The 27,312-nt window shown below is 37.5% G+C and overlaps 1 protein-coding gene across 2 annotated transcripts in view; it reads left to right on the top strand.

The window, feature by feature from the left end:
- Window positions 1-25,371, top strand: part of Armc3 (armadillo repeat containing 3) — a 94,789-nt gene extending 69,418 nt beyond the window's left edge. For both annotated transcript variants that reach the window (XM_027928648.3, XM_027928647.3), the window contains exons 16-18: window positions 16,473-16,670; window positions 18,968-19,130; window positions 22,513-25,371. In XM_027928648.3, coding sequence (XP_027784449.2) covers window positions 16,473-16,670; window positions 18,968-19,130; window positions 22,513-22,722 — 571 coding nt within the window. In that variant the 3' untranslated portion in view covers window positions 22,723-25,371. The remainder of the gene's footprint in view (window positions 1-16,472; window positions 16,671-18,967; window positions 19,131-22,512) is intronic.
- The last annotated feature ends 1,941 nt before the right edge of the window (window positions 25,372-27,312 follow it).

The raw sequence follows: 27,312 nt of genomic DNA, 5'->3' as shown, positions 1-27,312 counted from the left end.
GGAATGAACTCCATGCAATGAACTTTCCTCTTATACTGCCTTCATAGTGTCCCAAAGATTTTGACACGTTGTATTTATGTTCTCATTCACCTCTAAGAATTTTTTAATCTCCTCCTTGATGTCTTTTGCAACCCATTATTCATTCAGTAGCATATTATTTAGTCTCCAGGTGTTGGAGTAGCTTTTATTTTTTATTTTATCATTGATTTCTGATTTTATTCCATTATGATCTGATAAATGCAGGGTAGTATCTCTACTTTTTTATGTTCGCTAAGAGTTGTTGTGTGGCATAATATATGGTGTATTTTAGAGAAGGATCATGTGCTGCTGAGAAGAAAGTGTATCCTTCATTGAAAGATTAAAATATTCTATATATGTCAGTTAAGTATAAGTTATTAATTGTATTATTGACTCCTATAGTTTCTTTTTTCAGTTTTTGTTTGAAGGATCTATCCAGTGGTGAAAGAGGTGTGTTAAAGTCACCCAGAATTATTGTGTTGTGGTCTATTTGACTGTTGAACTTGAGAAGAGTTTGTTGGATGAACACAGATGCTCAACTATTTGGGGCATATAAATTTATTATTGTTATGTCTTATTGATGAATGGTTCCCTTAAGGCAGTATGAAATATCTTTCTTTATCCCTTTTGATTAACTTTGGCTTGAAGTTTACTTTATCTGATATGAGGATAGAAACCCCTGCTTGCTTCCACAGTCCATGTGAGTTGTACGATTTTTCCCAACCTTTCACCTTCAGTCTGTGGATGTTTTTTCCTATGAGATGAGTCTCTTGGAGACAGCATATTGTTGGGGCTTTTTTTTTTTTTAACCCAATCTCCCAGTTTATGTCTTTTGATTGGTGAGTTTAGGCCATTAACATTCAGGGTTATTTTTGAGACATGGTTTGTATTCCCAGCAATTTTTGTTTATTTTTGGTTTCTCCTTTGATTGGTTTTTCCTTTTGTGTAATACCTCCCTCTGCTGATTCATTGTTGTTTTTCAATTCCTCTTCTTGGAATATTTTGCCAATGATGTTCTGTAGTGCAGGTTTCTAGTTGTAAATTCTTTTAATTTTTGTTTATCATGGAAGGTTTTTATTTCACCATCAAATCTAAAGCTTAATGTTGCTGGATATAAGATTCTTGGTGGGAATCCATTTTCTTTCGGAGCTTTGTATATGTTGTTCCAGGATCTCCTGGCTTTGAGGGTCTGGATTTAAAAATCTGCTGAGATACGAATTGGTCTCCCCCTATATGTGATCTGATCTCGTGTGGCCTTTAAGATTCTATCCTCATTCTGTAGGCTAGGCATTTCCATGATAATGTGTCTTGGTGTAGATCTGTTGTGATTTTGTTCATTTGGTGTCCTTAAGAGTTTGATTTTCCAATTCATTCTTAATGTTTGGGAAATTTTTTTTATATTATCTCATTGAAGAGGTTGTGCATTCCTTTGGTTTGAAACTCTATGCCTTCCTCCATCCCAAAACTCAGATTTGGTCTTTTGATGCTGTCTCATAATTCTTGGATGTTCTGTTCATGGTTCCTTACCATCTTCACTGTGTGTTCAACTTTATTTTCCAGATTATATATTTTGTCTACATTATCTGAAATTTTGTCTTCCAAGTGATCTAGTCTGTTGGTGATGCTTTCTATTGAGTTTTTTATTGGTTTATTGTTTCCTTCATTTCAGGATTTCTGATTTTTTTTTTTTTATTCAGAATCTCTATATCTTTCTTGGAGTAATCGTTTGCTACCTGTATTTGCTCCCTTATCTCTTTGTTGGTGTGATCAATGGATGCCTGTATGTGCTCATTTAGGTCATTCTTTAATTCACAGATCATTTTAATTATGAACATTTTGAACTCCTTCTCTGACATTTCATCAACTGTGCTGTCCATAGGTTCTGTTATTGTAGTATCTTACTTTGGAGAATTTTCCTCCCTTTTTCTTTCCTTGTTTTTCCTCCCATGTTATCTATGTGATTTCCTTTCTTACAGAGTGGATCTGAGGTATTACGGTTTCTACTCTATAATCTTGTAGTATCTGTGCAGATTACTTCTACCTCACCTTGGTATTGGATTTCCAGACCCTGCCAGTGTCCCAGGATGGATGCTACTGCAAGTATAGGTGGTGGCAGCAATAGCAGGAGATAACTCGAGATAGCAGTAGAGGTGCCCCAAGATGGATGCAGTGTCTTTCAGAGATGGGGTTAAAAGAATGGGCCTTGTACTGGCTTTGGGATATTGCTCCCAGATGCAGCTGCTTCTAGGCTCTGTCTGTTGTCCCAAGGTAGAGGCTTGGGGAAGGGTATGGGGATGGCTGCAGTGTCTCAAAATGGAAGTGGGTTAGACTTGGGCTTCCAGGTGGTGGTGGTGGTGGTGCAGACCCAAATTTACTCTGGGCCCTGGCTCCCATGCAGGTCAGTGAGGCGGGTCTGGGTCAGGCCTGAGCTCCAGTGTGTGTCTGCCATTGGCAGGATGGACTGGGGACTACCCTGGACCCGAGCTCCCACACAGGTCAAGCAAGGCGGGTCTGGGCCAAGCCTGACTACTGTGCGTGTCTGCCAGTGGGCAGAGTTGGTCCTAGGCCAAGCCTGAGCTCTGGTGTTCAGCCAGTGATGGGATGGACTGAGGCCCACCCTGGGCCCGAACTCCCGTGCAGGTAGATCTTACAGATCTCCATTTCTGTAAGATTTTGAAGCACTTGGCTCTTAATCTCATTTGCTCCAGGTCACTTTGGTCCATCATAAATGCCTTCTTTTGTTGATCCCTTTTCACCTCCCCGTTCTTTGTGATACCTCCAAAATTGATACTCGCCAGCCTTCTTCATCGTCTTGTTTTCTTCTCTCCAGAGTTTTAGCTACCATTCAAATTTGTATGCCAGCTAACCTCTCCTCAGTCCCGACCTGTATACCCTGTGGCCTGTTAGAGTTCTCTGCACTGCCACCCTGCTAGCACCTCACATTCAATATATTCCAAATTGAATTCATTGTTTCCCCGACTGCCAAGCCGTGGCCTCGTCATCTCTCCCCTCTGCTGGTTAATGTTACTCCTATTCCCACACAACTGCCAACCCTGCCATCATCTTAAAGTTCTTTTCTTTTGCCACTGATACCTAGTGAATCTCTGGATCCTAGCCATTCCGTTCTTAAATACTGTCTCTTAAATGGATTCCTCTCCTCCGTTTGCACTGTTACTTCCCCAGTTCAGGCCTCGATATTGGATCTCAAACTTGTCACTTCCCTATGATAAGACCCTCCTGGCTTTTGCCAGCCTCTGTGTAAACCTATCCTTCCTGCTCCCAAAAGAGTAACTATTTTGAAAGTTTGATCATATTGTTACCCAATCGGGCCTTTTTACCCACCACACAGTATGCTAATCACTGAAACAAGTTTTTCAAAACAGACCTTTTTTTTTTTTTTTTTTTCTTTCATGAAGTGATCAAGCATGGACACTAGAAAGCAAATTTCATCTTGAATCCAATTCCCCGAGGATAGGGTTGCGGGTATTTCTGGGTAGAGGCTGGGGAAAGGTGGGCGTCTGCGCACATGCAATCAAACTTCATGGTTGGGGCAGAGGTGTTATCACCAAAGTTGTTGATTTTTAAGGTCAACTTAAAGCAAGTAACTAAGGGCAAGTGAAATGGGTTAAGTCTAGAGAGATTATTCTGGGTTTTTTTTTTTTTTCTTTTTAATTGTAGTTGGACACAATACCTTTATTTCACTTATTTATTTTTATGTGGTGCTGAGGATCGAACCCAGGGCCTCGCGTGTGGGAGGTGAGCACTCTACCACTGAGCCACAATCCCAGCCTGATTATTCTGTTTTTAACCCTGCTTCTTCCTGAAACAATGACCCCCTGTCGTCGCCCAGGTGGAGGCCAGCACCCTGCCTAATACCCTGAACTAGCCCTCCTGGCCTTAAGTGCAAGCAAATTCCTGTTCTTTATTTTCTTTATATTTTTGTGTTTGTGAAGGTTTCTTTTTGACCACCCCAGGTTAAACAAATACTTTGTGCCCACTAGTTTGTGAATTGGGGTTTTTAAATCTTTATTCATTTTTTTCTAGCTTTATTGAGGTATCATTGCCAAATAAAAATGATATGTATTTACAGCGTACAGCACGATGTTCAAATATACAATTAGGCTAATTAACATATCCACCACTACAGGATTACCTTTGTGTGTGTGTGTGTGTGTGTGTGTGTGTGTGTGTGTGTGTGTGGTGAGAACTCTTAAAACCTACCTTTGTAGAAAATTTCAAGAATACAGTACAGTATTATTATAATGTTACTATACCATCTGTCACCTCTCCAGAACACATTCATCTTGCATAACTGAAACTCCTTTATGAATCGTGTCTCTTACCTATAACCTGCACTTTTGGTGTTGATTAATTTATTGGTCTTTCTTACAAAGCAGCTGCTTACATGTTTTGGAACCAGCTAACTATTCTGTTTACCTTCCCTCCTATTCATCCACCTATGAGTGTAGAAATATCCTTAGTTTTTTTGATCTCACAGTAAATCCGTGTTTTCTGGGGTACATTTGCTAAAGCTTGTGCAAGAAAGCTAGAAGTACCACTTTCTTTTATCATAAACTAATGTTCTTCCTGGAGATTAATTTGTACAAGAGCTAACTTTGCAATTTCCAAGTGTTTCTTTCCACATTGATTTAGAAATAAAATTTATTTAAGTATTAAAGACCTTATTATTACAACTTAGTGCCTTCAAATTAAATTTTAAAAAGTGCTTCTATTTATAGCAGGAAACTACAGTTCTGGAGTTCCAGAAAATTATCTCTTGCATCACTCAATAAGATGGTCCCCCCCGCTGAAGGTATACCAGATGCCATCACCTGCGAGCCAGATGGCTCTTGCTTCTTACTTCCTGCAGCAAGTTCAGTAGGAAATACTCCTGCTTCCGCCTCATGGGTGGCTCTGAGTAATGATAGCAACTGAGCTATCCACTCTTAGAAAGCCCTTTGCAAGCCACTGTGGTGTAGCCTACCTGTAATCACAGCTACTCAGAAGGCAGAGGCAGGAGGATCACAAGTTCAAGGATAGCCTAGGCAACTTAGCAAGGCCCTGTCTCAAAATAAGGAAAAACAAAGAAAAACGTGCACAAGACCCTGAGTTAGATCCCCAGTACTACTGCTAATAATTATTGTTATTATAAAATAAAGAAAAAGCTCCCTTGAAATTTTAGGATATAGGTAAAACTAGGCTTTCTGTAATTCTGACTTTCCTCATGTTGGTTTCTAATTTACTTAAAATCTTAACTCTTTATGGGAAGATATCTGATTTATTTTACAAAAAAGAAAAAGTGTTAATATATCTGAGAAATAATAACTTTTGTTTAGAGATTTTATCATAATATACAATGGATGCATTTAATGACATGTGATTTTACTTTCTACTCAGCTACAGCAAATACAATATTTAATTAGAAAATATGAAACTTTTAGTATTTATAATTAGTAGTTTTATAATTGTCAAATAGCAATCAACAGGATTATCTTTCTATATTTTTTAAAGATTTTTTTTTAGTTGCAGATGGACTCATATCTTTATTTATTTTTATGTGGTGCCGAGAATCCACCCCAGTGCCTCACACATGCGAGGCAGGCTCTCTACCACTGAACTACAGCTCCAGCCCCTCCAAATTTTTCTTGAAAGAAATTAATAAGAAAATTCACATGGACTTCAGTTGATCCCTCCCTCCCACTTTATGCTTTAAGTAATATTTAAGAATAAATATAAATAAATTTCCACTCCCCTTTTACTGTTAATGGAACAGAGAACATAAGTGAATGAATATATATAGAGATAGATAGATAGATATCTTAGGTAATTCTCCAGTCTTTCCTGTTTAGCTCCATATTCTCAACCTTCTTGATCCTGGGACAAATTTGAGTTCCTTGTTCTCAATAAGGCAACAAAATAAAAGCTTACAGAGAAGCTACCATGTAATCTTAATATTGCCAGACCTATTATTATAAACAAAATGTGTTAAGAAGATTTGCCCTCAAAAAAGGAGACAAATTTCATAAAGAACATCATTCGTAAGGAAGAGTATGGAAATATTTAGGTAAAGCAACAATTCCTTTTAATCATAATCAGAAATGTTTCTTTATATATTGCTAGTTACTAAAGGATGAAATTCTGCTGGAAAAAATTAAAATATAGAACTGAGAACAGGCTGAAGTATTGCCTGTGAGTCAGGATCTAGAAGCAGAGCTGTCCCTCTGCAAACTCCACCCCAAGTCCCACACCAGTCTATTCTGGAGAGCTGGGGAGCTAGGCCCTGGGCAGGGGAGCAGGTCTTGGTTGTGCCCAGGGTCACAGGGCTGCCTCCCAATCCACACTAGAGTCCAAAACTGCCTGGGAACTTACTCTCCTTTCATTCATTCTTACACCCAATACCCAAGGTTGCTGGGGCCATACAAGACTGCTTCTTGATCGGCTTCTTCGTGACTGTGGGTGCAGCAAGAGTACTTCAAAAAGGGGAAAGCATCTTTAAGCACATCATTCATTAGCACCTTGGTAATGATTAAGGGGGAAAAAAAGCTCAAGCTAAAAAAATGTGAAAAGTGACAGTTTCAAGTCCTTGCCCAGCTATGAAGTGAGAAGGCTGTGACTCTCCTAACTGGTATCTTCCCTTTCTGAGTTTCTGTAAATTCTTTGCAAAGTGGCTCTAGAACAGAGCTGAGGAAATCCTCCCTGAGGGTCATCTGGCATCACCTTCTGTTCTCCCAAGGCTGGCTCTTGACGGGATCCCTCAGGAAAAGTCTGATAAGGTGAACCTTGTGGAGAGGTACAAACGACAGATAAGACATTATGCATTAGCCCAGAGGTATTTTAACTAAACGATGATTGCACAGAGAAAGTGGTCAGCCAGTCGGAGGAGGGGTGCACAGCAGGAAATGGGCCGCAGCTCATCAAAGCACATCACATCAGGTCAGCAAGGTGCCTGGGGTTAGCCACAGGAAAGAGCAAGCTTTTCCATCTCTGTGTCAAAATATAATTTGTGTAAGGGTGAAATTATGACTTTTGTGCAAATGTAAAATTAATACCCAGAAATTTTTATATTTTTAAATTGATAGAGCAAAATATCAAACTTTTCTTTACAATTCTATGAATTTTAAAAGGAAAGGAGATGTATGTAGCCATCGGCTCAGTCAGGATACAAAACAGTTCCACCACTCCAAACCCTAAATCCCTGGTATTCTCTGATCTGTTCCATGATGCTATAGTGAGAATGCCATCGAATGGGGTGATTCACCGTGGAACTCCACACAGCATAATGCCTTAGAGATTCTTCCAAGTTGTTTTACATATCAATAGCTTATTCCTTTTTATTCCTAGGTAGCATTTCATTGTATGGCTATACCATAGTATATCCATTGACCTATTATGGAAAGACATGTGAATTATTTGTAGTTTTTGATGATTAAGAATACAGGTACTGCAAACATGTAGTTTTTTTATGAATGTAAATTTTTAATTTCTGTAGGACAAATACCTGGGTGTGGGATTTACGAATCATATAAGATATATATGTTTAACTATATAAGACATTGCCAAAATTTTCCAGGGTAGTGATAGCATTTTGCATTCTCGGCATCGCTAAAGTTCCAGGTGCTCGATATCCTTGCCAACACTTGGTATTGTCAGTATATTTTGTAGTCATTTAATATGCAAATACTGATATCTCCTCATGATTTCAGTTTGCATCTCCATAATAGCTAATGATGTTGGACATTTTTTCATATCCTTACTTTCCATCCTAATATCCTCTGTTCAAATATGGGTCTGTTCAAGTCTTTTGCTCACTTTCTAAATTGGGCTGTTTGTTTCCTTACTGTTTACTTTTAAGAACTCTATATATTTTGGTTGGAGTCCTTTGTTGACTATGCATTTTGTGAATAATTTGTCCCAGTCTTTATCTTGTCTTTTCATTCTTTAAGCTGTATCTTTCTTAGAGAAAAAGTTTTCAATTTTTATGAAGTCCAGTTTATCAAATATTTCCCTTATGGATTTTGTTTTAGGGGTTCTGTCTAAAACTTGGCCTAATCCCAAATCAAGAGTCCTCCTTCATTTTCTTCTAAAAATTGGATGTTTTTATATTTTAGATTTAGATTTATCATCAACTTTGAGTTAATTTTTGCAGAGGATGTGAGGTTTAGGTTGAAGTTCAATTTCCATATGGAAATACTCCACACTGGCAGTTCAGTTATTCCAGGAATACTTGCTGAAAACCAACCTTTTTTTCCCCCTTGAATTTTCTTTGCGTCTTTATCAAAAATTACTTAGTGAATTTCTACAGGTCAAGATAGGGTCTGGGCCATGATCCCCAAAGGTAATCCTCAGAGCTACAAACTTGAAAGTTGAAATCCCAAAAGATCAAAATCCTTAATGTCTAAAATCCTGAAAGATCAAAATCCCAAACATAACTCTAGAAAAAAGTAATTTTAGCATCTTTAAAAGACATTTATTTGATTTTTAAAAGGGAGATTTATTTGAGAAACATATAAAAGCACACAGAACACTTCATAGGTCAAGTATGCAATAAAACAGGCGATAATAACATATTTTTATAATCATAAACACTCTGGTATACTAAAAAATATTTACATATTTTTGCAAGCATAAACACTCTGGTATACTAATGACAGTTACACAAGAGTAACATTTAAGAGCAGGCAAATGGCATTCATAAAGAAATAAGGCAAAAACCAGAATGTATAAACACACCACTGTGGTTGGTAATTATGCATACCCAGCTTTATAACTACCATCTTCTAAAAACCCAGGATGGACTGCCTAAGTCTTGATCAAATCAGTCACATATCACAGTGATTCACCACCATATATGGAATAAACCAAAGAGCCAAGCTCTCAAAGGATTTTATCTTTCAAAGGGCATATATACAAATAGTACATCTCTTTATTAACTGAGGAAGTTTCAGCATTTTTACATATGCACACAATTTTTACGCATAAATTCAATGTTGTGATAATGCACTTTTAAGGAGTCAAATTTGCAAAAATAAAACTGCATAAAATAAACTGAACTTTCTTAAAAATCTATGCCCCTGCTACTGGAAATGGCACAAAAATGAAATACATACTGCAGCAAATTGTTTAAAAAAAAAAAAGGGCATGTCAACAACTTGAAACAAAGATAAAATTTAAACAGGAAACAAGACATATGAAACAGTGTCTTACAAGGACAGATTATGGGCAGTTGTGTGGAGGTTGTCCATAAGAGTTGACTGGTTGACTTTCAGTATCATTGACTATATTTTAAAGTCTCACATATCAATAAGTAGCTGTTTGTTTCTTGTAGGGGATGGCTCTCCTAAAAGAATACATTCATGATAATTTTCTACATGGCACTGCTCCTTTTGAAATTCTACCACAATTGGATACACACCTACATGAGCATTTGCCACTCAGTTCCTGTCTCCTGTGCTTTTACGCTGTTGTGGGTACATAGAAGTCCCTTCCCTGTGCACTCAAATAAGATCACAGGCTTGGCAGAAACAACACTGGTGAGAGAACAGCAGACTGTTGTGTGTCTTTTTATCCCCTGATGCACAAAATTATTTTCAAACCGCTCAGTAACTTTGTTGACATCTTCAAGCAAATGCAGCTTCAATTCATTTAATACTCCTATAATTTTATCAGCTGGAAAGAAGGCTAAAGCAGAAAAATTATGCATTTTTAAACTGAAATTGTTGTTGCTGTATTGTATGGGCAATCCTGACTCCTCAGAATTCAGCTTTTTAACCAATTTTATGTCTTTGTTTTTTGTTTGTTTGTTTGTTTTGTTTTGTTTTTGCCCCTGGAGAATTGTGGTTTTCAGGCTTTTTGGCTTTCAGGATTTCAACATAAGGGATTGCGGCATTTGGGATCGTGTTTAGGGGCATTGTAATTGACACTGGTAAAGAAGGCACAGATTAGTTTTTCTCTGCTCTTCCCTGCTAAATACAACTATTAACCCCTGAAATAATGCAAGAAATGATGCAACCAAAGGAGAACTCCAAAGGTGGTAAGAAAGCAAACTGGCTTCGGACCTGAGGCCTTGGGGAGCAGCACAGCAGCAAAGTATCTCATTCATGCCTGCCCCCAAGCCAAGAGAAGATTCCCAACCTAGCAACAGAAAATATCCAGTAGTCTCTCTGTTAATACCAAGCAAGTCCAGTGCCATGGCAAGTACTTGTAGAACGTTCACAAATATGCTGGGCCACATGACAAACTTCAATACGTTTTATTTATTTTTATTTTATTTCCTTTTTTAAAAAAATATTTATTTATTTACATATTTATTTTTGCATTACAATTTCAATACATTTTAAATAATTCAAATTATACAGAATATGTTCTCTGACTATAATAGAACTAAACTAGGAATTAAAACAGAAATGCAACGACAACAAAACTCTAAACATGTGCAAACCAAATGACATGCTTCCAAATAATTCATGGAACAAAGAGGACATCTCAAAGGAAATTAAAAGGGATACCGAAGTGAATTTTAATAGTGAAAACACAATATCTCAAAATTTGTGGGGCACATCTAAAGCAGAACTGAGAGAGAAATTGTGTTGGTCAGTTTTCCATCGCTGTGACAAAATAATAGATAATCAAAAGAAGGAAAGAGGGGCTGAGGTTGTGGCTCAGCAGTAGAGCACTCGCCTAGCACGTGTGAGGCGCTGGGTTTGATCCTCAGCAACACATAAAAATAAATAAAAATAAAGGTATTGTGTCCAACTACAACTAAAACAAAGTACTTTTAAAAAAGAAGAAGGAAAGGTTTATTTAGCTCACAGGTTTAAAGCATTTAATCCACATTCACTTACTCTTTTGCTTTGGGTCTGTGGCAGCACAGTATATAATGGTGAGAGTGTGTGATAGAGGAGGCCTGTTCACCTCATGGTGGCTGGAAGCAGAGAGAGAAAGGAAGGAGTTGGAGCCTTCACATCCCCTTCAAGGGCACACCTCCCATGACCTAGCTTCCTCCCGCTCAGCCTCACCTCTTCTAGCTTCCTCCCGCTCAGCCTCACCTCTTCTACCACCTCCCAGTAGTGCCACAAACTGGTAACCAAGATTTAACATATGGTCCTTTGAAGGACATTCAAGATCCTAACTATAGCAGAAATCTATTAAACTAAATACTTACATCATAAACAAAAAGAGTTTTTAAGTCAATAATCTATTATCTCAAGAAACTGGAAAAAGAATAAATGCAACACAAAGCAGAAGGAAAGATACAGTAAAGATCAGAAATCAATGAAATTGAAAACAGAAAAAATAACAAAGAAAATGAATGAAATAAAAAGCTGATTCTTTGAAACGATCAGAAAATATCAATAAACATCCAGCAAGGCTGACAAGAAAAGAAAGAAAACATAAATCTCAAAATCAGGAAGGAAAGAAGGAATCGTTACTACTCATTAAAGGATAATAAAATAATGCACATTAGTTTAGAAACTTAGATATAATGGACCAGTTCCTCAAAAACTACAAACTAACAAAACTCAGGAAAGATGAAATAAATGACCTGCATAGTCCTCTAACTAGTAAGTTGAATTCATTAGAAATTTCCACAAAACAAATTTAACTCACAAGTTTCACCAAATGTTTACCAAACATTTAAAGAATTAACACCAATTTTATACAATCATGTTAAGAAAAAAATAAAATATTTATCCACTCATGTTATGAGACCAACATTGCTCAGTGTCAATACAGGACCAAGGGCATTACATGAAAATTACAAATCAAAATCCATTATGAATATAGATGCAGAAATCCTTTATGAAACATTAGAAAATCAAATCCAGCAGTATATCAAAAGAATAATTTATGTGAACAAGAGAGCTTTATCCTTGAAATGCAAGGCTGGTTCATATTTGAAATATCAATCTGTAATCTTCCATATTAGCTGTATAAAGAAGAAAAACCACTTGATCATATCAATTGATACATCTATTTGTGATTTTTTTTAAGTTGAAAGAAAGGAATAGGAGGAAACTTCCTATTATATCAAAGAATACACAGTTCAAGACAGGATATCATCTGTCCCTGCTTTTCAACATTATATTGGAAGTCCTAGATACTGCGATAGGCATTTTTTAAAAGTTAAACATTAGAAAGTGTGGAGAAGGAAACAATTCTTATTTGCAGACAAAATAACATAATTTGACTAAGTAGAAAATCCTTAACCTACTTTTTAAAAAGTTTTTTAAAAACTCCTAAAAGTAGTAGGTGAGTTTAACAGTGTATTAGGCTGTAAGACCAAAGACAAAAATCAATCATATTTCTATATACTAGTAATGAACAAATAAAAACCAAAACCTTTAAAATATCATTTTCAATAGCTCTAAGAAATGAAAAGTGAAATAAAAAATGAATCAAAACACCTAAAGGATTTGCACATTGAAAACTATAAAATGTTTATAAAAAATTTTTTAAATTAAGTGAAAAGACATCCTTTTAAATATTAGAAAATGCAGCATATTAAAATTGACCTCCTGCTTCATCTACATATTCCATACAATTTCATCAAAATCCCAGTAGGATGTTTCATAGATGTAGACAAGCTTATTTTAAAAGTTTTATGGTAAATTAAATAACCTATAATAGCCAAAAGGTTTTTTAAAAAGAATAAAGTTGAATCACTCCACCTAATATTAAGACTTTCTGTAAAACTATAGTAACCACCTGGCATGGTGGCACACACCTGTAATCCCAGCAGCTTGGGTGGCTGAGGCAAGAGGATCATGAGCCTCAGCAAAAGGGAGGCATTAAGCAACTCAGTGAGACCCTGTTTCTAAATAAAATACAAAATAGGGTTGGGGATGTGGCTCAGTGGCCAAGTGCCCCTGAGTTCAAACCCCAGTACCTACCCTCCCCCCCCCAAAAAAAAAAACTACAGTAGCCAAGATAATGTGGTGTTGGTGAAAGAACAGAGAAATGAATTAACAGAATAAAGTCCAGAAAGATACAAACATACCAAAAGGATATTTTTAATTGAAATTCTAATGAGATAATTATAAATTTTCAAGTTGCCATACAAAAAAAAATATGAAGAGATCCCATGTACCTCAATTATAAAATTTTGAAACTTTACCACAATAGATAACTAGGATATTGACAGTGATACCATCCAATGGTTGTATTCCATTTTATACAATTTTATCACATATGTAGGTTTATACATCTACCACCACAATTAAAATAATGAACAGGTTTATCACCACATGGATCTCTCTTGTCTAATTGCTCCAGCACCACTTTTTAAAAAGCTCCCATTGAATTGCTTTTGCACTTTTGTCAGAAATCAGTTGAGCACATTTGTGGGACTCCATTTCAAGATTCTCTGTTCCCCCACTAGTATCACTCTGTCTGAATCACTGTGACTATATAGTAAGCCTTATCATAGTGTGTCTTCTTGTTTTATTTTTCTTCATCAAGGTTGATTTAGCTACTCTACAGTCTGTGATTTTCCATATAAGTTTTAGAATAAGATTTTCTATCTAGAAAATCCCTTTGCTGGGATTTTGACAGGTATTTCATTAAAACTAGATATCAGCTGGAGGTGGTGGTGCAAACCTATAATCCCAGGCTTCCCAGGAGGCTGAGACAGGAGGATCCCAGCAACTCAGATTCCGTTTCAAAATAAAAATAGCTGGGGATGTACATCAGTAGTAAAGCACCTGCCTACCGAGGCAAGAGGATCATGAGCCTAGATTCAGTCCCCAGTACTGCCAAGAGAAAAGGAAAACAACTAGAGATCATTTTTTGTTTGTGTGTGGAGAACTGACATTATTAACATGTTGTATCTTCAAATCCACAAACACAGAATGTCATGCATTCATGTCTTCTTTGATTGCTTTCATTGGCATTTTTTATTATTGAGCACACAGATCAGGCAGGAATTCGAACTTTGATTTCCATTGTTGTTTCTATCTAGCAACAATTGATTTCTGTGTGTTAATCTTCCATACTGAGATCATGATGAACTTAACTGTTTGTTCTAGAAGTTTTTTCTTACATTTCTTGGGATTTCCTACATGGTCATGTCATGTGATTTGTCCTTAATTTATAAGTTTGATTTTGGTGTGTTAAGGAGTGGATTTCTTTGGGTTACCTCATTCTAATGAGGTATTCACTGAAATTCTTGACTATGTAGATTGATGTCTTTAACTAAATTAAAGAAACAATTTCAGCCCCTCTTCAATTTTTTTTTCCTTTCTGCACCCTTTTTTTCCTTCTTCTGGGACTTGGTTGACACCAGTCTTTAATCTGTTTTTTTCTTTAATACCACAGGTCCCTGAGAGTCTCTTGATTTTTCAATCTTTTCTTTCTGTGTTATTCAGATTGGATAATTTTTATTGTTGTAGCTTCAAATTTATATGTCTCCATTCTGTTATTAAACCCATTCAGGGAGTTGCGCATTTTGTTGGTAGTGGTGTTGTTGCTGTTGCTATTTGTTTTTTGGTTACATAGTTTTCAAATCCAAAATTCTATTTTTAGATCTTCTATTTCTACAACTTTCTAACTCACTATGCAAGATTGTTTGACCTTTCCACTTGGAGAACTTTTAAAGTCTTTGTGGGGTAAACATCTGTTTCTTCTAGGCATTGGTGTCTATCAGTCCTCATTTGCCATGAGTGGAGATTCTCTAATTCTTCTTGGATAGTAATTTTAGTTACAATATTATAAGTCCCATGAGTCTTATATACATTCTAAGAATATCCTATGTATGTGTGCATGCACACGTGTATGTATTTTAGTAGTTAAGTGACCCGTTTGATGTCAATTCCAACTACTTCTGTGGCTTGTCATTCCAGAGTCAGTCCAGTTTTCAAAGTCCTTGCAGTGCTATTTGGATCAGTGTTGGTTGCATACCAACTAGTGTCCAGTTGGAAGCTTGGGTGATGGGTGTATACTGTATTTCAGTTCTCAAAGTCAATATAGGTACTGTTTAGCACTAGCTGTGCATGCACAGCTCAGAGTAAGCCTAAGAGTTCATAAACAATGCTACAAGGTCACTTTCTTCAACCTCTTCCTTTCCATGATATCTCTCTCTCTCTCTCCCTCCAGCCCCATCCCCTCTCTCTTTCCTCTCTCTTTCTGGGTCTCTTTGAGTTTCCCTTTGGGTCCTCCAGCCATAAAACTTCATTTACTCATTCCTGCTGCTCTCTTGCATGACTGCCCAGATGTTTACAATCAAACAGAGGAATGAGTGCATATGAAACAGTATGACCTCTTATGAGACCCTGGTGCCTCCCCTGTCATGGCATTTCTTTGGGGCTGGGGTGCACAAAACTGGAGAATAAGAAGAAAACAGACAGAGACTTTGCTCTACTATCTTACCTGTTTCTCAAGAGCATTTCTCCTTGATTTCTTCCTGTCTGTGCTAATACTCACTTCTGTTATTACGGTAGGTTTAGTTCAGCGTGGGGAATTGTGAAGAAAATAAAAGGATAAACTCATTGTCAATTTAGTAGTGATTCATTTTGGTCTTTTTGACCTTCCTGTTGATATTTACTTTTGGGGTCCTCAAATAGCTGTTACATGAATACTGTATGGCTATGTTCACTGGGAAAGACAGAGTGGAATGTGCTTACTCCATGTTACCTGGAATGAGACCACATATCATTGTTTGTTGTTCAACTCATTAATTGATGAGGGAACCAGTAAGATGTTAATACTGGTTCAAAAGATACCTGAGATATGAGGTATTTATATCCAATTTGATTAAGAAACATTACAAAAAGATTACTGAGCTCTGTGCAAAACTTGTTAACATCCTACAATGTAATAAACTAATTTTGGGGAGTATCTTTTCCATTGCACAGAAATTATATTAATCTTTACTAAACAAAAGCTACACTGTAAGTAGTAATTCTTCAAGTCTGGAACTTTTAATAAATAGTAAATAGTTTATTTGATGCTAAGCAATTCTGTTTTTACTAAGTATGTTCTCTCAATAAATCTTGAATGAGTCTTTGCTCCCATATGACTTGGAAATTATATGCCATTTTTATTTTCTTTTATGCTTTAGTTCCATGTTTTGGATAATTATTCTTAAATTTAGCTATCCAAATTCTTTCAAAAGCCTTAACTGAAGCAATATGTAAGTTCAGCTTAGGTAAACCAATTTTTTTTCCAATTCAATAAATATTTATTTTATGCCTACACTGTGCCAAAAACCTTGCTAGGCAATTGTGCAAAAGTCCAATCCATGATTTTTATAATATATACCAATCATATAGGTTCTCTTCAAAAATAGTTTTTCCAACATAATATAGACTATAAATGAAAATTTCTAAACTACATATGGTATGGTTGTTGAGGAATAAAATACTTTATTCCTATAATGCTCTTCAAATTAACTCAGCATAGTTAGTTTTGTTCATTTGTTTAGCAAAAGATGTGATTTTGATTGCTGTTTACTCTCAAAGGAAAGGCAGAGGGAAAAAAGAAGAGGAAAAACTGAAAGAGGAAGAAGAAGTTCTGGCAGCACCAAAACTGACTGGAGAAAGTTCTGATAAAGAGTGGTTCCCTCCTCCTGATCCTGAGTTCTGTATTTATGTGTATGAAGCGACCAAATCAATACTGCCCATAACCAATGTTAAGGAGCAGATTGAGGTTCTGGCCAAGTAAGTTCTCTAGGTATACATATACATTTTTAATTTCTGAATGTTTTTCATTTTAGTGGTTTGCTTTTTTTTAAGCCATTTTTGACAAATCCATTACAATAAAATTGAACTTCATAGTATCCTTTCTCTGACTCTGAAGCAGAAGCATAATGAACTTCAAAAATTTTCAGTTTCTCTTTTAGGTCACTTTTCCTTGAAGAATCAGAGCTAGGAGCTAGAAATTGCTTAGAGAAACATGTCTGTTATTTTCTCCAGCTAAACCATTAAAAACATCTTTCAGTGTGGTCTTGGAGATGTTATGAATGAATCAAAAGTTTGAGAAATAAATCATTCCTTAGGTGTACAAAGTCCTCATAATTTAAATAAGCCTCACTGTGAATTATTTGTAACTTAAAAATGATTTTTCATACAAATAATCATCCTCTGTTTTTCTATTTGTGTTTCACATTGCTCTAAAGTCGGGTATGAACGTTGTTAGAGCCTGTGGAATACTGGTCCTCATGAGAGTGTTGAATCGATGCCACTAAGGAAAGGCTGAGAATGTGACTTGGTGGCTGTAAGGGATCAGGAATCACTAGAAGTGGAGGGTAGGCTTCATGATTGACACCGCCCAGGAGGTGAGCTGCTGGCTCCTGCAACAGCTGCAGTCTCCACAGGAGCCTGTGTCTACTCCAAGTAGAAGTGAGCTGCAGTCATCAAACCTGGATGTGACAACTGCAAGGATTGCAGCTGCCAGATCACTGACTTCTTGTCAGCCAGGACTGAAAGACAGCATTTTTTGGCATCAGAAGTTTTTCCTGACGACCTTGAGAAGTGATGACTTAAGCAAAACCTTTGATTCAGCTCCTATAAACATTTGTCACATTTCTCTGTGCTTTGTTTCTCTCTGAGGTTCTTTCCATCACTCCCAAATCATTGTCCTGAGTCCACAACAAGTTGAAGAGAGATGCAGAGATCTGTCCCCAGACCTCTGGTCCTTGGCAGTCATTAAAGCACTCCTGGCTAGATAGAGCCATGGTCAGTTTTCCAGCTTTCTCAACACTTTCCTTTTGGGTTTTGTTTGTTTGTTTTTTGTTTTGTTTGTGGTGCTAAGGACAAAACTCAGGGCCTCACACATGCTTGGCAAGCCCTCTACCACTGAGCTATACCCCCAGTCCTTTTATTAAAAAAATTATTTTGAGACAGGGTTTCATAACGTTTTTCATGTTGGCCTCAAACTGGCTATCCTCCTGCCTCAGCCTCCAGAGTAGTTGGGATTACAGATGTGAGCCACTGAGCCTGACTTTTCTTTCTTTCTTTTTTTAACTATTGTTCTTCATAGTACAGCAAGAGGAAATTCTTTTAAACTTGCAATTCTACAGAGAGTGGTGGCTTTAATTGTCAGAGGATCTTGGCAGGTGTGATTGCTAAGTTCTTCAGTGAGCACCTAGCTCTAGGAGAAAACCATAAACAAAGTATCCACTCCCATCATTGCTCACTGCTCTTTTTCTAATTCCTCCTCTTCTTTGTCTAACTTCAATGCTATGTGATGTCATGCCTTTCTCTAAAATATATATATTTATATATAAATTAAAGGACTTGAAAATGTCAGTGAATCTAGTGGGAAATTTTTCTGTTTGTCTTGTCTCTAAATTTAAGTTCCTTCAGAGAAAACTCTTATGTTAGTGCAACACCATGGACTTGAGATTAAAACATTATCATTCAGAATACTTTTTTTCAGAATGAGATAAATTTCAAGACTGCATTTATATTTGGTGTAATGTTGATTTGTATCTTGTTATAAATATTGGGAAATTGGCGTTGAATTTCTTCTTCACAATACATTAAATTGCTAGAGTTTGTATGTATATGTAAATACTTATATACATACAGTAAGCATAATGTTAACCTCATTGTGAGTAAATTTTTACATTTTTAAAAGTAAATCAAATAGCAAAAAAAAAAAAAATCAGAGGGAATACAGTTTTGGGGGGGGCTTTGTTTTGTTTTGTTTTGACATCAGAGATTGAACTCAGGGGCACTCAACCACTGGGCCACATCCCCAGCCCTATTTTATATTTTATTCAGAGACAGGGTCTCACTAAGTTGCTTAGAGCCTCACTGTTGCTGAGGCTGGCTTTGAACTCAAAATCTCCTGCCCCAGCCTCCCAAGCTGATGGTATTACCAGCATGGGGCCACTGCGTCCAGCTAGAGGGAATACAGTTTTTATATGGATAATAATACACATAATAGTAATCAAAGTATCCAAAGTGAGATATTAAACTTGATTGATTTTATTTCAATGTAATTGACACAGGTATGTGGCAGAAAAAATGGGTGGTAAGATTGCAAAAGACAAACTGCCTGATTTCAGCTGGGAACTTCATATAAGTGAACTAAAAGTTCAACTTAAATCCAACGTTATTCCAATTGGATACATCAAAAAAGGAATCTTCTACCACCGAGCTTTGCTTTTCAAGGTATTTCAGATATTTTGTCTATTGGCCATTATGTTAATATGTTTTGTCTTTACCATTTCACAGTGAGCCAGTTGCTAACATTTAACTGGATAATATTGACCCTATATTTTAGATTTGCTTATATTTGTAATGTATGTGTACAAAAATATATGTGTGTGTATATACATACACACATGACTGCATATATGTCTAGACTATTAGAAGCATATTCATTCAGCATTTATCATAAAACTACTACAGGCCAGGGCCTCTGCTAGTGTCTGGGAGTACGGAGATACCAAAGCAGGAGTCCCTGAATTGAAAGGTACCAGGCATCTTCTGAGGTGATATTGAAGGTTTCAAAGAAATAAGTGGTCAACAGTGCAAGCATTAGAGGCTGCATAAGATTTCATCAGGTAAAGAAGAAAAACTAGAATGTTCCACCCAGAGCCAACACCCTTAGAAAAATAGCACAAGGATGAGAGTCCATTTGAGGAATGCAGAGTAGGTTATCTGGATGAGAGAGAGAGAGAGAGAGAGAGAGAGAGAGAGAGAGAGAGAAAGGAGTTAAATAAAGCTAAAGGCCTGATCCTAATGGAGCATGTAGGTCTGTGCTTCAGTAAAAAATCTGAGAGTAGTTACTGAAAACTGTCGAGGAGGAAGGGAGGAACATAACTTTGAAAGACCATTCAGGTAATGGAATGAGGAATGAATTAGAGTAGGAGCAAGACCAGGGACAGGATGACCAATTAGAAGGGGCTAGAGCAAGAAGTACAGATGACCTGTACCAAAGAGGTGATGGATCAAGAGAAAGAGAGTTAGGAGGAGCAACCAAAAGGAACTTATGGCTGCTAGAGTACAACATGAGAGATGGCATGTGAGGAACAGAATGGTTTCCTGGCTCCTGGCACGGAAACCAGGGAGGATGGCCTGGTTTAAGAGGCCACTTTAAGAGCGGGAGCCATCTTTTGCTCTATTGTACCCAGTGTATGGCATAGAACAGGAGTTGAGAAAAAAGTTTCCCAAACTACAGACTGAATATGTAAAATTCCTACCCTATTCCAAAGACCTATCAACCTCATCACATCCAGTATCTTCTCCCCAGTTCCAGGCTAATCCTGTTCACAATCCAAATGCCTTTCGTACTTCTTTGGATTTCTTGCTCTACTAATTGTTCCTTCTCCTGTCTTAAATCTCTTTCTATTAACTCTTTCCCACTTAAAATACAAACACACTTAAGTCTGTAATATATAAAGAGAAAATGTGAATCTCTTTTTATAAAACCTACGACTACTATTACAGTGCCTAGTATCATGACAGTCACCATGTTAAACTGCATCCCAGACACTTGATGAATCCCATTGTGAAGAGCCTCAGAAATGCCAAAGATTACAATTACTACCCTGCTTTAAAGACAAGAAAACTGAGAGTTGGAAAAATAATTTACCCAGGTTCAGTCAGAGGTAGGACTAGAATTTGAACCACATGCTTATCTGAATAAAAATAGACACCACAAAAAACCAAGCAAACAAAAAAACCTACCACTTTGCTTCCACCCAGAGGGAATTCTCATTCCTGGTCAAAATCCTGAGTCATATCAACTCCTTGTCACTCCTTGGCTCACCTTTTACTTGTTGCCACCCACTGTCAATAAGGACCATGGTGACCTCCACAATGTCTGTCTTACTTAATATGCCAAAGAATTTGTCACTGTCCGTTTTATTCTCTGACACTGCTCTCTTTGGTTGCTTTTGTCCTCTCATGTCATTTCATTTAGTCTGCTTTGGAGGCCTCTTTTTCTCCACCCCTCTCTTAAATACCGGGGTTTCTCTACGTTCTGACCCAGGCTTTCTTCTGTTCTCTATTAATGAATTTCAAAGGGTAAAGTCTTTGTTCATACACCTGAAATAGTACCTAAATCCCTAAGGTTTACAATTGTGTCCCACTTCACAAAGAAGATGTAAGCTCATTTGCTTGTTGGCTGGCTCACTCAGTTTTTTCCCCAAGGTCACAAAGGCAGACTCTGGAGACTGATGCCCTGGCTTTCACTTTGGGCCACCATTTACAGTAACCTTGATACTTCTCCACAAAATGGGGAATAGCATCTATTCCATAGGATTTTTTTTTTTTTTTTTGAGGATTTAAAGTGCTTTGACATGGTGTTAAAAGATCAGTAAATACTATTTTGGAAAACATCCTATAATTATATATACGTGTACGTGTGTGTGTGTGTTTACAGACACACACACATATATCTATGCACACACACACGCACACGTATATATAATTATAGGATGTGTGTGTGTGTGTGTGTGTGTGTGTGTGTGTGTGTGGTCTCTACACCCCACTCGACCATGAGGACCATACATTTAGATACTATTTGTGTTTCAATGGACTGTTTACTAGGCTGTGTCAGGCTAGGTGGAATATAAAGTCCTGAAAATGACAACCATATCTTAATCATTTTGCCTTGCCCAAAACTACTTGGCACAGTCATTGCATAGTAAGTAACCAATTAGTTAAATTAATATATGAATATAAAGATTGTTAAAACAACTCAAGTCTTGCCTTATGAATCTATGTAGCATTTATGGAATGCTTGACTTTTAATCCTCGATGCATATTAATTCACTTCATCTTTATAACCAAATGAGGAAGCGACAGTTGTTCTCCCTTCACAGATGAAGAAATGGAAGCCTAGATATGCTGTGTCGTTGGCTTGTGGTTAGTGGCTAGTAAACCCCAGGGCTGAGGGGAAATTAGGTAGTTATTCCCAGCTCTTTTATTCACTGTGAACAGGCTGAGAAGTTTCCAGATTATTTTAAAGACACTTTTTTAAAAAAATAACCTCAAAATCAGGAAAATGGGGGTAATTTGAGGAGGTAATGTCTAAGGAACATAAGTATCCTCTATTGAGGTGGCAGCAAGTGGCCCCAGAAGGGCCCACCACTCACAACTCTGCTTCCCCTTCTAGGCCAGTCCCTGTCTACCTTACACAGAATAAATTGGCTAGAAATAGGTCCCCGCGAACTTGATGCCCCCATTCGATCGCACTGCACAGCACAGCCAAAGAGCAGCCTGGAGGTGTGGAAAGATTGATAGATGGGCCGGGGCTAAGAGCCACGCAATAGCTTTTCCCCAACACCTTATCCATCTTAGCCCGATTCAATACAGCAACTGCCTGAAAAATGTCATTTTCCCCAGGACCCTCTGAGGTCACAGCATGGCGAGGAACCAGGGAACTTCTTACATTCGATCGGCTCCTATCGCAGATGGTCCACATTTTTCAGCCTTGAAACTCAGCCTTCCTTTGCAGGGTGGATCTGACCTTCCACCTCGGTGGGTTTTACAACTAAGGGCTTTTCTCCATCCCCCCCCCTCTCTCTCCGTTTCTCTCCCCCAGGCTCTGGCTGATAAAATCGGCCTCGGCTGCAGTCTGGTGCGAGGGGAGTACGGCCGCGCGTGGAACGAAGTGAAGCTGGTCAACGAGTCTCGGAAGGGCTTGACCCGGGGCCTGCCGCTGCCCGAAGTCTACATCGTGGACCTCATGTTCCACCCGGGGGCGCTGCTGAAGCTGCAGAGCAGGGAGGCCGACCTCTACCGATTCCTCTGAGCCATGGAGGGGAATGTCAGAGGGGTTCAGCTGAGAAAGTCACCACACACACTTTCTGAGAAGTTCGTCAACTGATCTTATTTAAATAAAATTATTAGCAATGTTCTGTGTAGAAATGAGGAACTCTCTTGAACTGTATGGTGCTGCTGGATTCGGGTTTGTGGCCAGAGTTGTGGGTCCTCTCCTGCTCACGATCAGTCTCTCACATAAAGGGTCTCTGTGGTCCCGACCAACCCGGACCACTGTGCCTCTCTGTCCCAGAGGAATCACGAGTACAAGCTCTCAGCTGCTGCTCCCAGGAGGTCCCTGTGGCCCTCGACTGTCCTTCAGGCCCAGAGTGCTTCAGGAGCACGTGCTGACGCTACCTCTGAGGATTTTTAATGTCTTCAATGGCCCTTTCTCACTTTCATTGAGATTTGGATAGTTTGAGTATTGATCGGCTTATAGGTAGACCTCAGTATTAACAAATTCCTTTTCTAACTCCTTTTGTTCATGGTTTTAAAAACTTACCGTTAACCACACTATTTAGATCTACTTCACTGAATTGAAATTAGTTTTTAGGAACTGGGGATGTAGCTCAGTGGTAAAGCACTCACCTAACAGGTGTGAGGTCCTGGGTTCAATCCCCAGTACCACAAACCAACCAACCAAGAGTTTTAAAAAAGTATTTCCTAAAAATGTCTTTGTCTTGTGTATATAAACTTGGAAATAGACCTTCAATGGGGGTGTGGGGGAAAGGATGATATGAAAATAGGAGGGTAACTAGAGGAAGGGGCTGTAGCTTAACAAGGAGGATGGATAGGACCAAACTAACACACACACACACACACACACACACACACACACGTGTGTGTGTGTGTGCGTGTGAAATTGTCACAATGAAACCCATTATTTTGTACAATTAACATGTGCTGATTAAAAGGAAAGAAAACTGTAGACTTTCAGTTAAAAACAATCCCGATTTATTCTTATACATTATTAGGCTGAGTCATCAAAACAAAGCTTTAAATTAATAGAACAACAACAACAACAAAATCCTTGCTGAGGAATTGTTTTTTCAGAATTGAGCACAAGACAGGAGTAAGCATATTTCAATCAAGAAAACAAAAACTAGCAGTATGATGACTCTCATGATGTGTGAATTTCCTAGCCAACCTTCAAGTATAAAGTTTACCCATGTAATCATTTTCTTTCTTGTTTTTCTTTTCGGTTCTTTGGTTGTTGTTTTTGTTGTTTGGAGATTGGTTTATTTCACATAGCCTCCAGATCCATCCATTTACTGGCAAAAGTCATAAAGTAAGAATCTTTTATGGCTGAATAATAGTATGTGTATACCACATTTTCTTTATCCGTCATTTATTGTAGCACACCTAAATTGTTGTCATAGTTTAGCTATTGTGAGTTAGGCTGCTATAAACATAGATGTGGCCACAAGATTGTAGCACATTGATTGTAACTCTTTTGGAGTTACAGATGAAAGGGAGGCTCTTTCCCTAGTGTTTGGAGGAATCTCCATACTGCTTTTCAGAATGGTTGCAACAATATGCAGTCCCACTAGCAATGTATGAGTGTACCCTTCTCCCCACATCCTCACCAACATTTATTGTTCCTTTTATTTTTGATAATTGCCATTCTGACTGGAATGAGATGGAATCTCAGTGTAGTTTAATTAGCATTTCTCTAATTGCTAGAGATGTTGAACACTTTTTCATATATTGGCTGACCATTCATAATTATTCTTCTGTGAAGTGCCTGTTCAGTTCCTTTGCCCATTTATTAACTGGATTATTTGGGGGCGGGGGATTGGTGTTAAGTTTCTTGAGTTCTTTATATATCCTGGAGATTAATGCTCTATCAGTGGTGCAGATGGCAAAGATTTTCTCCCATTCTGTAGACTCTCTCTTCACATTGCTGATTGTTTCCTTTGCTATGAAGAAGCTTTTTAGCTTGATACCATCTCATTTATTCGTTCTTAATTTTACTTCTTGCATCTTAGGAGTCTTGCTAAGGAAATCAGTTCCTAAGCCGACATAATAGAGAATTGGCCCTACTTTTTCTTCTAGTAGGCACAGGGTCTCTCTTTTCGTTGTTTTTTTTTTTTTTTTTTGGTTTGGTTTTGGTACTGGGGATTTATCTCAGAGACCAATGAGATACATCCCCAGCCCTTTTTATTTTTAGTCTTGAGACAGCATCTCTCTAAGTTGTGAGGCTGGCCTTGGACTTACACTTCCTGCTTCAGCCTCCCTAGTTGCTGGGATTACAGCAGTGAACCACCATGCCTGGCTATATAATCATTTTCTTTCTTTTTTTTTTTAATTTTTTTTTAGTTGTAGATGGACACAATATCTTTATCTTATTTTTTTTTATTTTTAAGTGGTGCTGAGGATTGAACCCAGGGCCTCACACATGCTAGGCCCTAGGTTCTAGATAATTATTGAACAGGAATAGTTAAAATTGTTTTCTCAGACACATGCTAGGCAAGTGCTCTACCACTGAGCTCTAACCCCAGCCCTATAATCATTTTCTTAAAAGGTATTTTAAAGTGAATTTGACTTAAGAAATTAGGGTTAAGATTTTTTTTTTAATAAACCAATCTGTAATTTCAAAGAACATGATTCTCTATTTCAGAATAAATGTCTTTATTTCAAATGGTGTGGTAATTCTACTTATTTCATAATTTCATGAAATTAGAGCATGGATTAATAGGACACAAGCTCATCTCAGCATTTTCAAGTCTGTTTTGGTCAAGAAAACATTTAAAGTGGATTACAAAGATATGTAAGGTAAAACAAGATGGAAATAAATGAAAAACGGCCACTACATATAAGAAAGTTCAAGGCTAGGAATAAGTTTAGAATTCAAAATGCATTCATCATGAAAATGAGGATGAATAAAAATTCGACCTTAAACTCTCTAGCAGCCAACACAGAGGGAAACGCTATCCAGTGGATGATTTACCCCAGGGTCCATGAGACAAAAGTCCAGAGCAGTTTCTAGGAAGAACCAAGACCAGGGCAAACACTTCTCTTTGGGAGTTTCAGAAAGATGGTCAAATGTGGATGTAAGAAAAACCTTGTAGAAAGTTCTGAAAAGAATTTTCATAGGCCAGTGATTAACACCAAGGTGAAGTTAGGTGAGTGTTGAGCAGAGCCGCTGTGACAGGGCCCAGGAAGACACACCACTTTTTAAAATCTGATGCATGCCAAAGACACTTTTGTTTGTCGCATCTTTGAGTCAGCCATTTACAGTATGTCTCTCAATGAGGTTCTAGATAATTATTGAACAGGAATAGTTAAAATTGTTTTCTCAGACAGGCCTTTGAAGTTTATGTATTCTGTTTTACCCATTAAACAGAGCTGTAAAATTTAATAATCAGCCAATTACAAAAAGAAAATATGTTTGCAATAGCAACAAAGGTCAGGAAATGCCTAGGAATAAATTTAGCAAGACACATTACAAAATTTTAATGAGATCTGAATAAAAAGACATAGCGTATTCTTGGATGGGAAACTCAGCAGTATGAAGCTGTCAGTATTCCCCATATTTGTGAGAGGGGTGGACTGGGGTCCTGGGAATTGAACCTCAGCATGCTAGGCAAGTGATTGACCACTGAGCTACACTCCCAGCCCTTTTAATTTTATTTTGAGACAGAGTCTCACTGAGTTGCCCAGGCCAGCCCCCAATTTGTAATTCTTCTGCCTCTACCTCTCAAGTAGCAATGATAGTCAGGTACCACCATGATAGTTACCATACTAATATACATAATTAGTAAAATTTCCCCCAGAATCCCAATACATTTTTTTTCTGAACTTGATAGCAAAATTGATTTAGAATAAATGTATATAAATACCAAGAGTATTTTAAAATAAAGTGATGTAGGGGAATAAGCTATACCACATATCAGAATATATACTGAAAAGAAATACAAAAGTTAGTATGGTACAGACATCAAAATAGAAAAATTAAAATTCCAGATATAGATCTATATATGCATAGCTCAAATTTAGTATTGATAAAAGTAGTTTTGTCCCAGTGGGAAAATGATGTCTATTCAGTAAATAGTAATGGGAAAATTATAATCTTAGCAAGGGGATGCACCCTTTCTATAAAGACAGAAAAACTCTAAAAGACTATATATGATAAAACTTTTAAGTTCTTGACAGAAAAATGCATTGCAAATAAAATTACAGCAACAAGAAAAAATACAGCATATGTAACAGACAAAATGTTAATATTCGAAATAGGCAAAGATCTTCTATAAATCACTAAGAAAAAGACAACCCACTTGAAAATAGAAAAAGATGATCATACACTTCTATAGTTGTGATAAGCAATCCCTGGACCTCACTGGCTTGAATTAAAAATTGTTGATCACATCAAACTAATCAATAGAAAGGGCTCTGATAGGAGCCTGCTGTAGTCTGGATATGACTGTCTCCCAGAGATTCATGCGCTGGAGGCCTGGTTCTGGTTGTAATGGTAATGGTAGAACCTTAAAGGTAGAACCTTTAAGAGATGAGGCCTGGTGGAAGTTGATGGTCGTGACCATCCTTGTGAAGGGAATAAGGCTAGTCTAGTGCAGTGGTTTCT

This window comes from Marmota flaviventris, chromosome 12 (genome assembly GCF_047511675.1).
Source record: "Marmota flaviventris isolate mMarFla1 chromosome 12, mMarFla1.hap1, whole genome shotgun sequence".
In the NCBI taxonomy this organism is placed as follows: Eukaryota; Metazoa; Chordata; class Mammalia; order Rodentia; family Sciuridae; genus Marmota; species Marmota flaviventris.
Note: the sequence above shows the minus strand (reverse complement) of the source record. Positions and strands in the feature narration are given on the sequence as shown.